At 32.3% G+C, this 12,465-nt stretch overlaps 2 protein-coding genes across 2 annotated transcripts; both read right to left on the minus strand.

Annotated features, from left to right (window-relative positions):
• Positions 1-2,364: 2,364 nt before the first annotated feature.
• Positions 2,365-4,018, minus strand: LOC107908870 (limonoid UDP-glucosyltransferase). Its single transcript, XM_016836155.2, has one exon. The coding sequence runs from the start codon at positions 3,986-3,988 to the stop codon at positions 2,567-2,569; it is 1,422 nt and encodes a 473-aa protein (XP_016691644.1). The 5' UTR covers positions 3,989-4,018; the 3' UTR covers positions 2,365-2,566.
• Positions 4,019-8,348: 4,330 nt separating this feature from the next.
• On the minus strand, positions 8,349-10,005 carry LOC107908872 (gallate 1-beta-glucosyltransferase). The gene has a single exon (XM_016836156.2). The coding sequence runs from the start codon at positions 9,951-9,953 to the stop codon at positions 8,472-8,474; it is 1,482 nt and encodes a 493-aa protein (XP_016691645.2). The 5' UTR covers positions 9,954-10,005; the 3' UTR covers positions 8,349-8,471.
• Between the last annotated feature and the right edge of the window lie 2,460 nt (positions 10,006-12,465).

Consider the following 12,465-nt stretch of genomic DNA (forward strand, 5'->3'; position numbering starts at 1 on the left):
AGGAAAACAAGAATAAAGGGATGGGAACATCATATATTAGACAATATATTTTGGTCTTCAGTCATCTATGATAAACAAACGACAATAATACAAGTGGATCGACCAACCATGGCAGCCTTTTTTTGGGGGGGTTAAAAATATATTGTAGTTTGATAAAATTTTAATTTTAATTTTAATCTTATACTTAAAAAAATTTATTTAAAAAACTCAGTACAATTATTAAAAATGTAAATATTTTCTGTTAGCATTTGTCAATTTAATATGCTGATTAGGCTGTTCTCTTGTGATTATGACAAGGCATATATGTTGATCAATTGACAAATTTTTATGGTAACTATCAATGATAATAATGATTTAATTAGAATTCTTTTTAACTTTTAAAGTACATAGACTAAATCTCAAAATTTATCAAAGTATAAGGACTAATAACATATTTTAACCATTTTTTTTCAGCTGCATACCATGCTATTAGATTTAAACGGTAAAATCGAGCTTATAAAAATCATGAAGTCTTAGGTTTAAATCCCCTTATTCTTATAACATGTATGTATTTATATAGATTTATCAAAATATAAAAAATATATACATATTCTCGAAATAATATTTGTTGCGTTAAAAACTGAATAGGCTTTTAGTAATTTTACAGTTGAATCAAGACTCGATTAATGAATAAAACCAATTCGATCAATCACAAATTATAATAGTATGGATATATAGTTTAGTTATAACTGATAACTCCTTGTGGTGCAATGGAATGTTTGCCACATTTTCGCTGTCAAAACTAAAGTTTAGACTGGTGGTCTAACTGGTTAAGTTGTTAGTTTAATTAAGTCTATATCAATTTTTGAATTAACCAATCCAATATCTTTCTCTAAATCAATACTCCAATTAATTTTCGACGTTTCCATTTTCGCACGTGAGTACATATATATCAACATGTATGTGTAAATATATAATAATGTGTAGTTACGGAGGGCCCTTTCCCATTTGATGTTCGCAAAAACAATTGTTTATCCACAATAAATATTTAATTTCGGCTATTAATATTTATGCTTTGAGCAGTGTTTCTGAAGGTAATAATAAAGTTACTCAAAATTAAATATCCGCTTTACTTACTGTGTTTATTTGGTGAAAAATGAATTATCAAAGAAATCATTCTTAAAAAAGAGGGTAAAATCAAGGTTTTTTTAAGAAAAATGTCTTACCAATTTTTTTCTATAAGACATTTTCCAAATTGATAAAGCTCTGTTCACTGTCTTCACCGTAGAAGAAATAAAAAGGGGAAGCTTTCAGAGCAATAGAGGCACTGTCGAAGAAAAAGCCCCTTATATTCTAATTTTATATTTTTTATGATTTAGTCCTTGAAATCTAAATTTTTTCTAGTCTACAATTTAATTCCTCAAAACTAGATTTTCTTATTCTACACTTCAGTCTTAAACCTTGTTTTGTACAGTTTTGCAAAATAGTCCATTTTTTAAAATTTCTAGATTTTATAATTTACTCCTTACAACTAAAATTGTCAAAATTTCCAAAATTAAGTCCTTGATTTTTGAATAGTTAAACTTTCATATTCTATTTTTCAAAATTGTAAATTCTCAAATAATGTAAATTAGTCCAAAAACTCAAGTTTTGAAATCTTTACAATTTAACCCCTATAGTTTCAAACATTACTATTTTATGCTCAACTTTCCAAATTTTCATCTTTCATAATCACTACATCAATGTTTCAATTTCACTACTCAAACCCTTAGAAATTGAAAATTTACAAAATTTACAAATTAGTCCTTACTTCAATTTTTTATCAAATTAAATATTTTTCAACTTACTCATCCAAATAATATTAAAAATAAATATTTACCACTTTAAACTTAATTAAACATAAATTTATATATATTCTCTAATGTACGAAATTAACAATTAAGCTTAATTAAGTAAATTAAGATTAATTAAAACTAAAACATGATTAATTAAAATATAAATAAGCTTTATGAAATAAAATCAATTAAACAATGAAAAAATAATAAAATCTCAAATGTACGTTTGTTTCATTGAAAACAATTTTCATGAAATATTTTCAGGAGATCTGTCAAACAACAGAAAATATTTTACATAAATTCATCCAAACACCAGAAAATATTAGCTTTTCTAAGAAAGTAAGTCATTTTCCAGAAATTTTTTTCAAAAACCATTTTCAGTGAAACAAACGGAGCCTTAATAGCTCTTTTGAAAGAATTTAATAACAGTTATTTGTTTTTAGATGTATGCATACTAGTATTTAGTTTTTTTTAATTTATTTAGTTTGTTACATAACGTGTCACGAAAATAGTATAAAGTTTCAAAAATATATTGTACTTCTAATGGAGCTGCAAATTTGAACTTTGGATATAATATTATTGAGAAAATAATCACAAATCTCGAATTAAGATTTTCATGTTATGGCCCATTAGACTTTCAGTGCCCAAACTCTTCAAGTTCGGCTAAAGTAACTAGCAGCCCCGTAGATGCTGCTGCATTAGGTACTTGTTCACAAAATTCATAGCATCAGCATCAATGTCGTCAAGGTGATTCATTGTTGTGCTCTGCATCTGTTTTTCACCTCATCAATGAAAGTTTGCATGTTCCTGTCAGAGGAACCGCCGTCTGCAATTGCTTCCTCCGCCGCTAGTTTCCACTTCAATGCGTTGCTCTTCAAATCCTTTGCCTTCAGCCCTAACGTTGCTTCCACAAAGCATTTTGCCACCTCTTCTTTTGGAGTTATCCCTTTTTTGCCCTTTCCACGGCCCATTCTCAAGCCGGTTTTGAACACATCGACCAAGTAAACAGCATTTGTCACTTGATCGCCCCATTGAGGGAACGCAATGATGGGCACACCACATGAAAGCGTCTCCAACACCGAGTTCCAACCGCAATGCGACATGAAGCAGGAAATTGAAGGGTGGGTCAGCACTTTCACTTGCGGACTCCATAGCAAGATCTTGCCATTGTCACCCACTTTCTCCAAAAACCCTTCAGGCAAAGTGTGGAATGGAAGGCCAAACTCCTTTGCTGGTGGTTTCATTACCCACAAGAATGAGATACCAGTGGCTAACAGCGCCTTAGCTATTTCATCCACTTGTTCTTGTTTCAAGTAAACAACGGTACCAAACGAGATGTATATCACTGAGGAGGCCGGTTTGGAGTCGAGCCACTCGATGCAGTCGTCGGGTTTCATCATGTCACAACGGATCGTGCTGTTTGGTACTTCCGGGTATTTGACCAATGGACCAACAGTCTTTATAAGGCAAAATTTGGACATGTATTCAACTATTTCAGGTTCTAGTTCCTGGAAAGTGTCTATTAATACACAAAATGGCTTATCAAGTTTCTTAAATTGACCAAGAATGGCGGTCCTCAAGAAAGCAAAAGGAGTTGAAGGGCGCAAATAGCTAGGAACTTCATCGTGCTTGAGAAGTGGCATGGACGGCAACTGAACATCAATTTCAGGATCAGTTTCAGTAGGAAACGGCACTAACCCATGATTGTAATGGTAATAGGCGGCGAAACACGCGCAAGACTGCACCCAAAGCATTGCTGAAGGGATGCCGAGACTTTCAGCAACATCAGATGCCCAAGGAATGTAAGGGTTGTTGATTAAGCAGGAAACGGGACGGTTTTGCTCGGCGTATCTCTTGATCATCGCTGAAATCGCTGGTTTGCCTGCGAGCTCCAGTTGGTGCATGTATTGGTCGAGGTGTGCGCGTCTCGGGTCGTCGTCGTCCCAACCATCCTGGAACGATTCAAATCGGAGAAAGCCATCGCCCACAGGGATAAGCTGGTCGTCAGTGATGTTGTTGGCTTTAGCCATCTGTTTGCCGAAGACTTTGGGGGTAGATAGTGTGATAAGCAAACCCTTGGAGGCAAGGCGCTTGCCGAGTCTAAGTAGAGGGTTTACATGGCCTTGGGCTGGAAATGAAACAAGAAACGCATGAAGCAGAGGCTCAGTTCTCATTCTACGCTTAAAAGAAGAGAAAGATGCCAATTATCTATTGAGCAATATATGGAGGAATGAAATGGTAGTGTGTGTGTATATATACACACACACATAATGATTTATTTCAAGATATAATATTTTAATATTTTTTAAAATTTATATATTTTTGTAATTTTTACATTTTTACATTTTCTATTTTTTTTATAAAATTTACAATAATTTTCAAATTTCTAATATTTTTATAATTTCTTATAGTTCATTTAATAATTTTATTATTTTTTACCATTTTAAAAAAATTCTAGCATATTTTTAATTTTTTAAACAACTATATTTATTTATTTCGATCCCCACTCATGGGAATGGAGCACATTTCATAGCCAGCCGTTTACCTTTTCGAAGAGCACTTGCAATGAGAGCATTAATTACTACTGTCGGCTATGATACGCTAACAATGACGAAAATATATATATTTATAATTTATTTATTTTTTAAATTTTTATAATTTTTTAGGTTTTTTTGGATGATGGCATCATTGCATCATCAGTGTAGGCCATAGATAATTTTATGATTGGTTGGATATCACAACATCTTTTTTTTTTAACGTCCAAAGGACTGAACTGAAAACTTTTGATAAAGTTAAAGATTGAACTGAGAACATCTAATAATGTTAGGGATTGAAATAAGCCAATTTAGGGGACAAATAGACATGTCCATGGGTCGAGCCACCCGGCCTAGCTTGAAGGCCAACCCGAAAAGTGGAAGGGTTTGAGTAAAAATGTAGACCCAAAAAATAGGCTTGGGCAAAAAAAATATGGCTCATTTAGAAAATGAATCAGGCCTTGAGTAAGGCTTTTTTGGCTCTAAGCTCGGCCTGGACCGAATATGCAAAAAATATATATTTTTTTTACTGTTTTGTTGTTATTTTCTTATTTTTTTTCTCACTATTTTGCTACCATTTCACTATTATGTTAGCTACTATTTTGTTATTATTTTGTTATAAGTCTTGTTTTATTATTAATTTTGTTACTATTTTAGAGGCATTTGCTTGTTAAGTTGCGCTTATCTTAGTGTTATTTAAGTATATATATTTTTAATTTGTTTTTAATTTGTTAGGAAACATTTATTTTAATACTTTTAATATTTTTGATGTATTATATTTTTAAAAAAATTATATAAAAAAATTAATACGGGTGTCTCGAGCCTTGAATTTAACATTTTAATTCGGGCGGAGCTTAGACAAAATTTTAGGCTCATTTTTGAGCCGAACCCAGATCTAGCAAACGAGCTTAAAATTTTTTGTTGGGCTCGATCCATGAACACCTCTAAGACAAAGGAAGAAAAGCGGTATTCGTAAAAAAAAAAAAAAACTACAGGTTGCATTAAACTTTTCTTAATATGAGATTAATATACTTACCTACTTCTTTAAAGCCATAGAATGGAAAAGAGAGAAAATTGGCATTTTCAACTTCACTTATTAACGAAGAGACGTGGGGAATGACTGGGTGCAAACCAATTTTTTCTCCCAAAGGATACATAGTTGATGTTTCTGGATACTATGTGTATGTGTGTTCCCTTCTTCAGGTGGGATAAAATGACAAATATAAGCTCAATTATCAACTTCAATTAGCTTCTTAAGACGTATTTATGTATCTGTTATGTTACGTATGTATGATAATAGATTCTTAAGGTTTCTCTACGTAAGATGTGAGCATATTGGAGCATATAACAAATTAGGCCATTGAGACGGTGATGTGGTGTGAATTATGAGCTAGATTACTTATCGAGCGAGTGAATACATTTAAATTTAAATTCGTTTAAGTGCATAATGTCCTTTACTTTAAACTTAAGTTTGTTTACTTTACTCATATATATAGTGGCGGAGCCACTATGAGACCACGGGGTCATGACCCCTCAAGGTCTAAGATTTTTCAATTTTCTCATTATGGCCCTCCCAAATATAGAAGTAGGCCCCTTCAATATTTTTATACTATTAAATGTTCCAAATCATCTGACATTACAGAATCTGTCCATAATTTTTTATCTTTGTCAAGGATTAACAAAGATACAAATGTCAAAGATATATTAAGGCCTACACATTTTCCGCTTAAAATTGTGTTTCTTATTATAGAAAGAGGAAACTTTTTAACAAACCTCTCAGGTTTGATGTTGTTGTTTTTTTTTCTTTTTATTAAACAAATTTTCACTTAAGATGATGTGCTTCATGTTATACAATTATAGGTAATTTGGGTGTTTGAAGTAAACTCCTAAAGTCTTCATTATAGGAGTTGGTTTTCTACATGCATGTGGGCACTATTTGTTTGCAATGCCTTTTGGTGTAGTCTGGTTTTTGTAGGTTTTGATATTATTTTGGTGTTATATGCCATAAATAGTCTTATAGTTGGGCTTTATTTAAATCTTTAATATTTGTATCTTTCTATTGAGAAATAAGATGTATGTGACTTTGAGATAGAAATGAAATTTCTAAGAAAAGGGATAATTATGGAAATTTGATTAAAATTTGTAGGATATGGTAATATATTTGAGTGGTTGATAAATAATTAAAGGGGTAAACTATCAAAATAGTCACTTTCGTTTATCCCAGATTACATTTTAGTCACTTATGTTTGAAATGTTATGTTTTAGTAACTTACGTTAACGTGTTGTAGCATTTTAGTTACAGAGCCGTTAATTGTTGTGGCTCGTTAAATTATCATTTCAAACAAAAATTTTAGGTTAAATTATACAATTGGTCCCCATATTTTTTCTTTTTGAGCAATTTAATTTTTTTTCTTTTATGTTGTTTTAATTATCCTTTTTTCCTTTGTTTTTCATTCTCTTCTGCTTCTTCCTCTCTTTTCCTCCTTTCTCCATCTCTTTTAATGTAGTTTTTCTATGTTTTTCATTTGTTAAAACTAAAGGGGAAAAAGAAAAAAATAAATTGTTCAAAAAATAAAAGTATAGGGACTATTTTTAACAAATAAAAAACATAAAAAAAACTACGTTAAAAGAGATGAAGAAAACAAATAGAGAAGCAGAAGAGAATGAAAAATAAAGAAAAAAAAGTTAAAAACATATAAATGGAAAAATTAAACTGCTCAAAATGAAAAATATGGGGACCAACTGTATAATTTAACCTAAAATTTTTATTTAAAATGATGATTTAACGTGCCACGTCAACTTACCGTTACACTGTTAAAGGCAGTCAACGGCTCAGTGACTAAAATGTTATAACATATTAACGTAAGTGACTAAAATGTAACAATATTTCAAGCATAAGTGACTAAAATATAATATGAGGTAAACAAAAGTCACTATTTTGATAATTTACCATAATTAAAAATATTAAAAATTCAGAACAAATTGATGGTTCAATCATCTGATATTGATTTGTAATGCTTTTTACTTAAAATTTTAGAAGTTGTATTTTATTTTATTTATATAGGTAATCGATTTTTATTGGATTGAGTGATAAGAAGTTTGATATTGTTTTTAAATAAAATTTCCGGTAAAATCTCCATTAAGTTTGGTAAGAAGTTTCATCACTAGAAGCAAGTGAGAAAACAAACCTTTTCAGTAGTGTGATTACTACTATATCTCCATTATTAGGTTTGAACCTATGTCTCTCCTTGAGGGTATCCAATGTACCTCACTATTTGCACCCAACACTTGTTGGTTCATGATACTTTCTTTGTTAATATGACTTTTGCCATTATTAACATATATTGAAATTACTACCCAACGTATTAATTTGTCGTCCAAAATCTTTCGATATTTTATAATCATGTTAGTTTTCGATTAAATTTAGAGCTAGACCGGAATCAAACTCTTAACCAGTAAGTAAAATATATATTTAGCAAAAATATATAATGTTTAGAAACTTGAAATAAGATTTAAATATGAATGAAAAAAATATAAATCATTATATATATTAGACACATTTATAAATTAATATATTTAGCAAAGGGTATAAATTATGTTAGGATGATTTTAAAATATTTAATTTTTAAGTACCGATAAAATGGTATCGCATTATTTACCTTTAAAAATGTAAAAGTATTATTATACACGCATTGATATTTAATATCTTCTCTAATTTAACTTTAATTAATTAAAAAAAGCTTAACTTTAATTAAAGTATTAAAAAATTAAAAAAAAATAAACAAACACTTTTCTTATTTTATAATTTTTAAATCATTTTTAAAATTTTTTACCTTAAAGAAATCATTATTTTTTTTTAAATTAATGATTGGTTTCGATTTTTATTTTCACTTTTTTTTTCTTATAAATTGTTTTATAAATTTTTTGAATATTCTCTAATACTAAATTATCTATAAATAATTTTTTCAAACCAAATCCTAACAGAGTTAAACTCATACAATTTACTTTCAAATAACTTAACATGTTTATACGTAAATGGAAAAGCTATAGTTACATAATTATATTTATTTCTATTATTTTCCATCATCATTACATTACCTTACAAAACATCCATATATCACTGCTAAACTATCTCCACCTCTGTCGGGGAGTGCTTATTCACAAAATTCATAGTAGCTGCATCATTGTCAGTGCTTGTGCATCTCCTTCTCACCTCATTAATGAAGGCTTGTATGTTCCTATCAGAGGATCCGCCACCTGCCATCGCTGCCTCCGCCGCCGCCTTCCACTTCAAGGCGTTGCGCTTCAAATCCTTTGCCTTCGGCCCCACTGTTGCTTCCACAAAGCATTTCGCCACCTCCTCCTTTGGAATTATCCTGTTTTCTGCCTCTCCACCGCCCATTCTCACCCCGGTCTTGAACACATCGACCAAATAAACAGCGTTCGTCACTTGATCGCCCCATTGAGGGAACGCAACGATGGGCACACCACATGACAGTGCCTCCATCGTCGAGTTCCAACCGCAATGCGACACAAAGCAGGAAACCGAAGGGTGAATCAGCACTTTATCTTGTGGACTCCATTGCACGACCTTGCCATTGTCACCCACTTTCTCCAAGAACCCTTCAGGCAAAGTGTGGATTGGAAGGCCAGACTCCTTTGCCGGCGGTTTCATCACCCACAAGTATGAGATACCAGTGGCTAACAGCGCTTCAGCTATTTCATCCACTTGTTCTTGTTTCAAGTAAACAACAGTACCAAACGAGATATATATCACTGACGCGGCCGGTTTGGAGTCGAGCCACTCGATGCAGTCATCAGGTTTCATGATGTCACAACGGATCGTGTTGTTTGGTACTTCGGGGTACTTGAACAATGGACCAACGGTCTTTATAAGGCAAAACTTGGACATGTATTCAACGATTTCAGGCTCGAGTTCTTGGAAAGTGTCCATCAATACACAAAATTGCTTATCAAGTTTCTTAAATTGACCAAGAATGGCCGTCCTCAAGAAAGCAAAAGGAGTTGAAGGGTGCAAAAAGCTAGGAACTTCATCGTGCTTGAGAAGCGGCATGGACGGCAACTGAACATCAATTTCAGGATCAGTTTCAGTAGGAAACTTCACTAACCCATGATTGTAATGGTAATAGGCGGCGAAACACGCGCAAGACTGCACCCAAAGCATTGCAGAAGGGATGCCGAGACTTTCAGCAACATCAGATGCCCAAGGAATGAAAGGGTTGTTGATTAAGCAAGAAACGGGGCGGTTTTGCTCGGCGTATCTCTCGATCATCGCTGAAATCGCTGGTTTGCCAGCGAGCTCCAGTTGGTGCATGTATTGGTCGAGGTGTGCGCGTCTGGGGTCGTCGTCGTCCCAGCCATCCTCGAACGATCCGAACTGGAGAAAGCCGTCGCCCACTGGGATAGGGTGGTCGTCAGTGATGTTGTTGGCTTCAGCCATCTTTTGGGCGAAGCCTTTGGGTGTAGATAGTGTGACAAACAAACCCTTGGAAGCGAGGCGCTTGCCGAGTCTAAGATGAGGGTTTACATGGCCTTGGCCTGGAAATGAAACAAGAAAGACATGAAGCAGAGACTCAGTTCTCATTGTATGCTTTAAAAAAGAGGAAGATTTTGATTGTCTCTTGAAGAGAGAAATGGCAGTGTGCGCTTATATAGTGATTTATGCTAACCGAGGAATACATGCCGTGTTGTCGACAAATCAAATTCCAAGCAGCGCATTTATTTGGCATAATGATCGTTTTGTTTTTTGTTTTTATTACTTCACCTTTTTAACTTTCAAACTTTTAATTATATTGTTTTTTTATTTAAAATATTGATTTCAATATTAACTTTTAATGTTATTGACGTGATTATTTGTGTAATAATTCATGTTTCTTTGGGATCATTTCATCAGTTAGGATTTACCAATCATTTGTAAGGTACTCAAGGCCCATCTACTTGAATTCAATTTTATTAGCATAATTATTGTAAATTCTAAAAGATAAAGAATTTAAATCTTTTAAGATTCTTTTATTGTAGATGGAAACTAATCTCGGTCATTGATGTAATCTAATTTGTACTATTGGATCTGAGAGAGCTCAAATTATAAATAGAGGTCTCTTACTTCGTTTGTAATCACTTCATTCTTTCAGAGTTAAAAAATATATTGAGGGTATTTGCTCAAACGTCTTATATGCATTACTTTCCTTTAATTTTTTTTGTTCAAGTTTGTTTTTATTATACATTGGTGCCTTAGAGAATTTGTGTGAGAATTCTCATTTTTGCAAGAGTTAGATTTACTTAAATAGATTTGGAGCAAAAAAATCGCCTAAGACCGCGCTATTTGCTAGGCTAAAATTTTAATCCCGTGACATAAGCCCTTATATTAAACGATGTTGTAATGAAACCATGATTCATAATTCAATAAAAATTAAATTTTCATTTATACATATTTAAATAACAAACAAAATTTTATATGTGATTTAATTATATATTAAATTAAAATTCATATATAATTTTAATATTTATCATTTTTTTCCGGTTCACTCGTAATATATTTATTAGTAGCTTTCAAATGCTTTTCTTTTCATACTTATACAAATTTACCATCTCAATTACATATAAATATAAAATTATTTTAACATGTTATAAATCATTAATTGAATTTATATCATATTTTATTTTAAATATAATAATCAAAATAAAAATTATATCTACCAATTTGATATAACTTCAACTTTTTCAAATCGATAAATTAATGCAATTATACATGTAAAATCTTAAATTTTGCGGGTGAAATTTCTAATTACGACAGGAGTGGCTCGATGACGTACTGAATGACGTGCTGGGACGGGGTTAAATCAGAAAAAGAAAAAGCGAGAGAAATTGGCATTTTGCGACTTCACTTATTAACAAAGAGACGAAGTCGATGAATGCAATGCATACTAAATACTCTGCTATCATATATGGATGTTTTGGTTCCTTATGTGGTCCCTTCTCAGTGCTATTTTTCTAAACATTAGCATATGATGCTAACTAACAATAACACTGGCACTTATGTATGGTACTCGAGATTGGGAATTTGTTGATGTGTGGTGCAGGTTCATGCTCAATTTACGTTTTTATTATTGCCTCTTAATAATGAATGGTTATTATGTAACTTGCATAATACATGAAGTTGTGGTAGTATGGAGGTGGATTGGCGAACTCTTTGCTGAAAAAAATGTAATTTTTGAAAACTTTAAGGTATATGTGGAGAGTTGAATCATAAAATTATGGTTTTATATTTGACTCAAGGAGATTTTTACAGCGGTATATCATATGCTCAAAATAGTTGAGTGATGAATGATAAATTGATGCTCAAAGCAAGCTACTTGTGAATTATGTTGAGAAAAATGAAAAGCATTGGTCCCACATTGATTGGGAATCAAGTGTGGAACTTGTATATATATATACACATATGTAAACCAACTCAATAATTATTGAATTACTAAATTAATGCTCTTCCTCATGTGTAGGGGATGCAAATCTAAATTCATCAGGGTTGGAGGCGCACTCCCATTACACGGGAGATAGATGACCAACATTTATTTCTTTTTTTCATACTATGTTGGTTGCTTAGTAAGAACAACAATCTCTTTGTTTTTTTTTTCTAATGATCATAATTGTGTAAATGATATTCTGAATAAAACTTAATACTGATGGGGCTTTGGCTTCAGGTAACACTACTGCTTCTATTGGGGGTGTGTTTAGGGACTCTAATGCAAATTGGTTGGGTGGCTATTCAATAAGGATTGGCAAAGAATCTATCTTTAAGATTGAAGCTCGAGCAATTTTGGAAGGTTTGAGCAAAGCATGAGACAAGGGGTTCAAGTAGATTGAATTGGAATGTGATAATGCACTCTTGATCGAGTTGCTTTTAGTTGGATGGCATGCCGATAGTAGATTAGTGGAGTTACACTTAGTACATTAGCTTCTAAGTAGGAATTGGAAAGTAAGGGTTCATCTCATTCCAAAATCTTTGAATGAAGTAACTGATCATATGGCAAAAGGTACTGTAAGTGGGCTCGCACTTCTATAGTGGTTTGAGGAGCCACCATCCTCTGTGGTTAATTTAT

Source organism: Gossypium hirsutum, chromosome D02, assembly GCF_007990345.1.
Source record: "Gossypium hirsutum isolate 1008001.06 chromosome D02, Gossypium_hirsutum_v2.1, whole genome shotgun sequence".
Lineage (NCBI taxonomy): Eukaryota > Viridiplantae > Streptophyta > Magnoliopsida > Malvales > Malvaceae > Gossypium > Gossypium hirsutum.

Bases quoted from the DNA above. Each gene is read 5' to 3' on its own strand.
- LOC107908870 (XM_016836155.2), bottom strand. From the start codon at position 3,988: ATGAGAACTGAGCCTCTGCTTCATGCGTTTCTTGTTTCATTTCCAGCC.
- LOC107908872 (XM_016836156.2), bottom strand. From the start codon at position 9,953: ATGAGAACTGAGTCTCTGCTTCATGTCTTTCTTGTTTCATTTCCAGGC.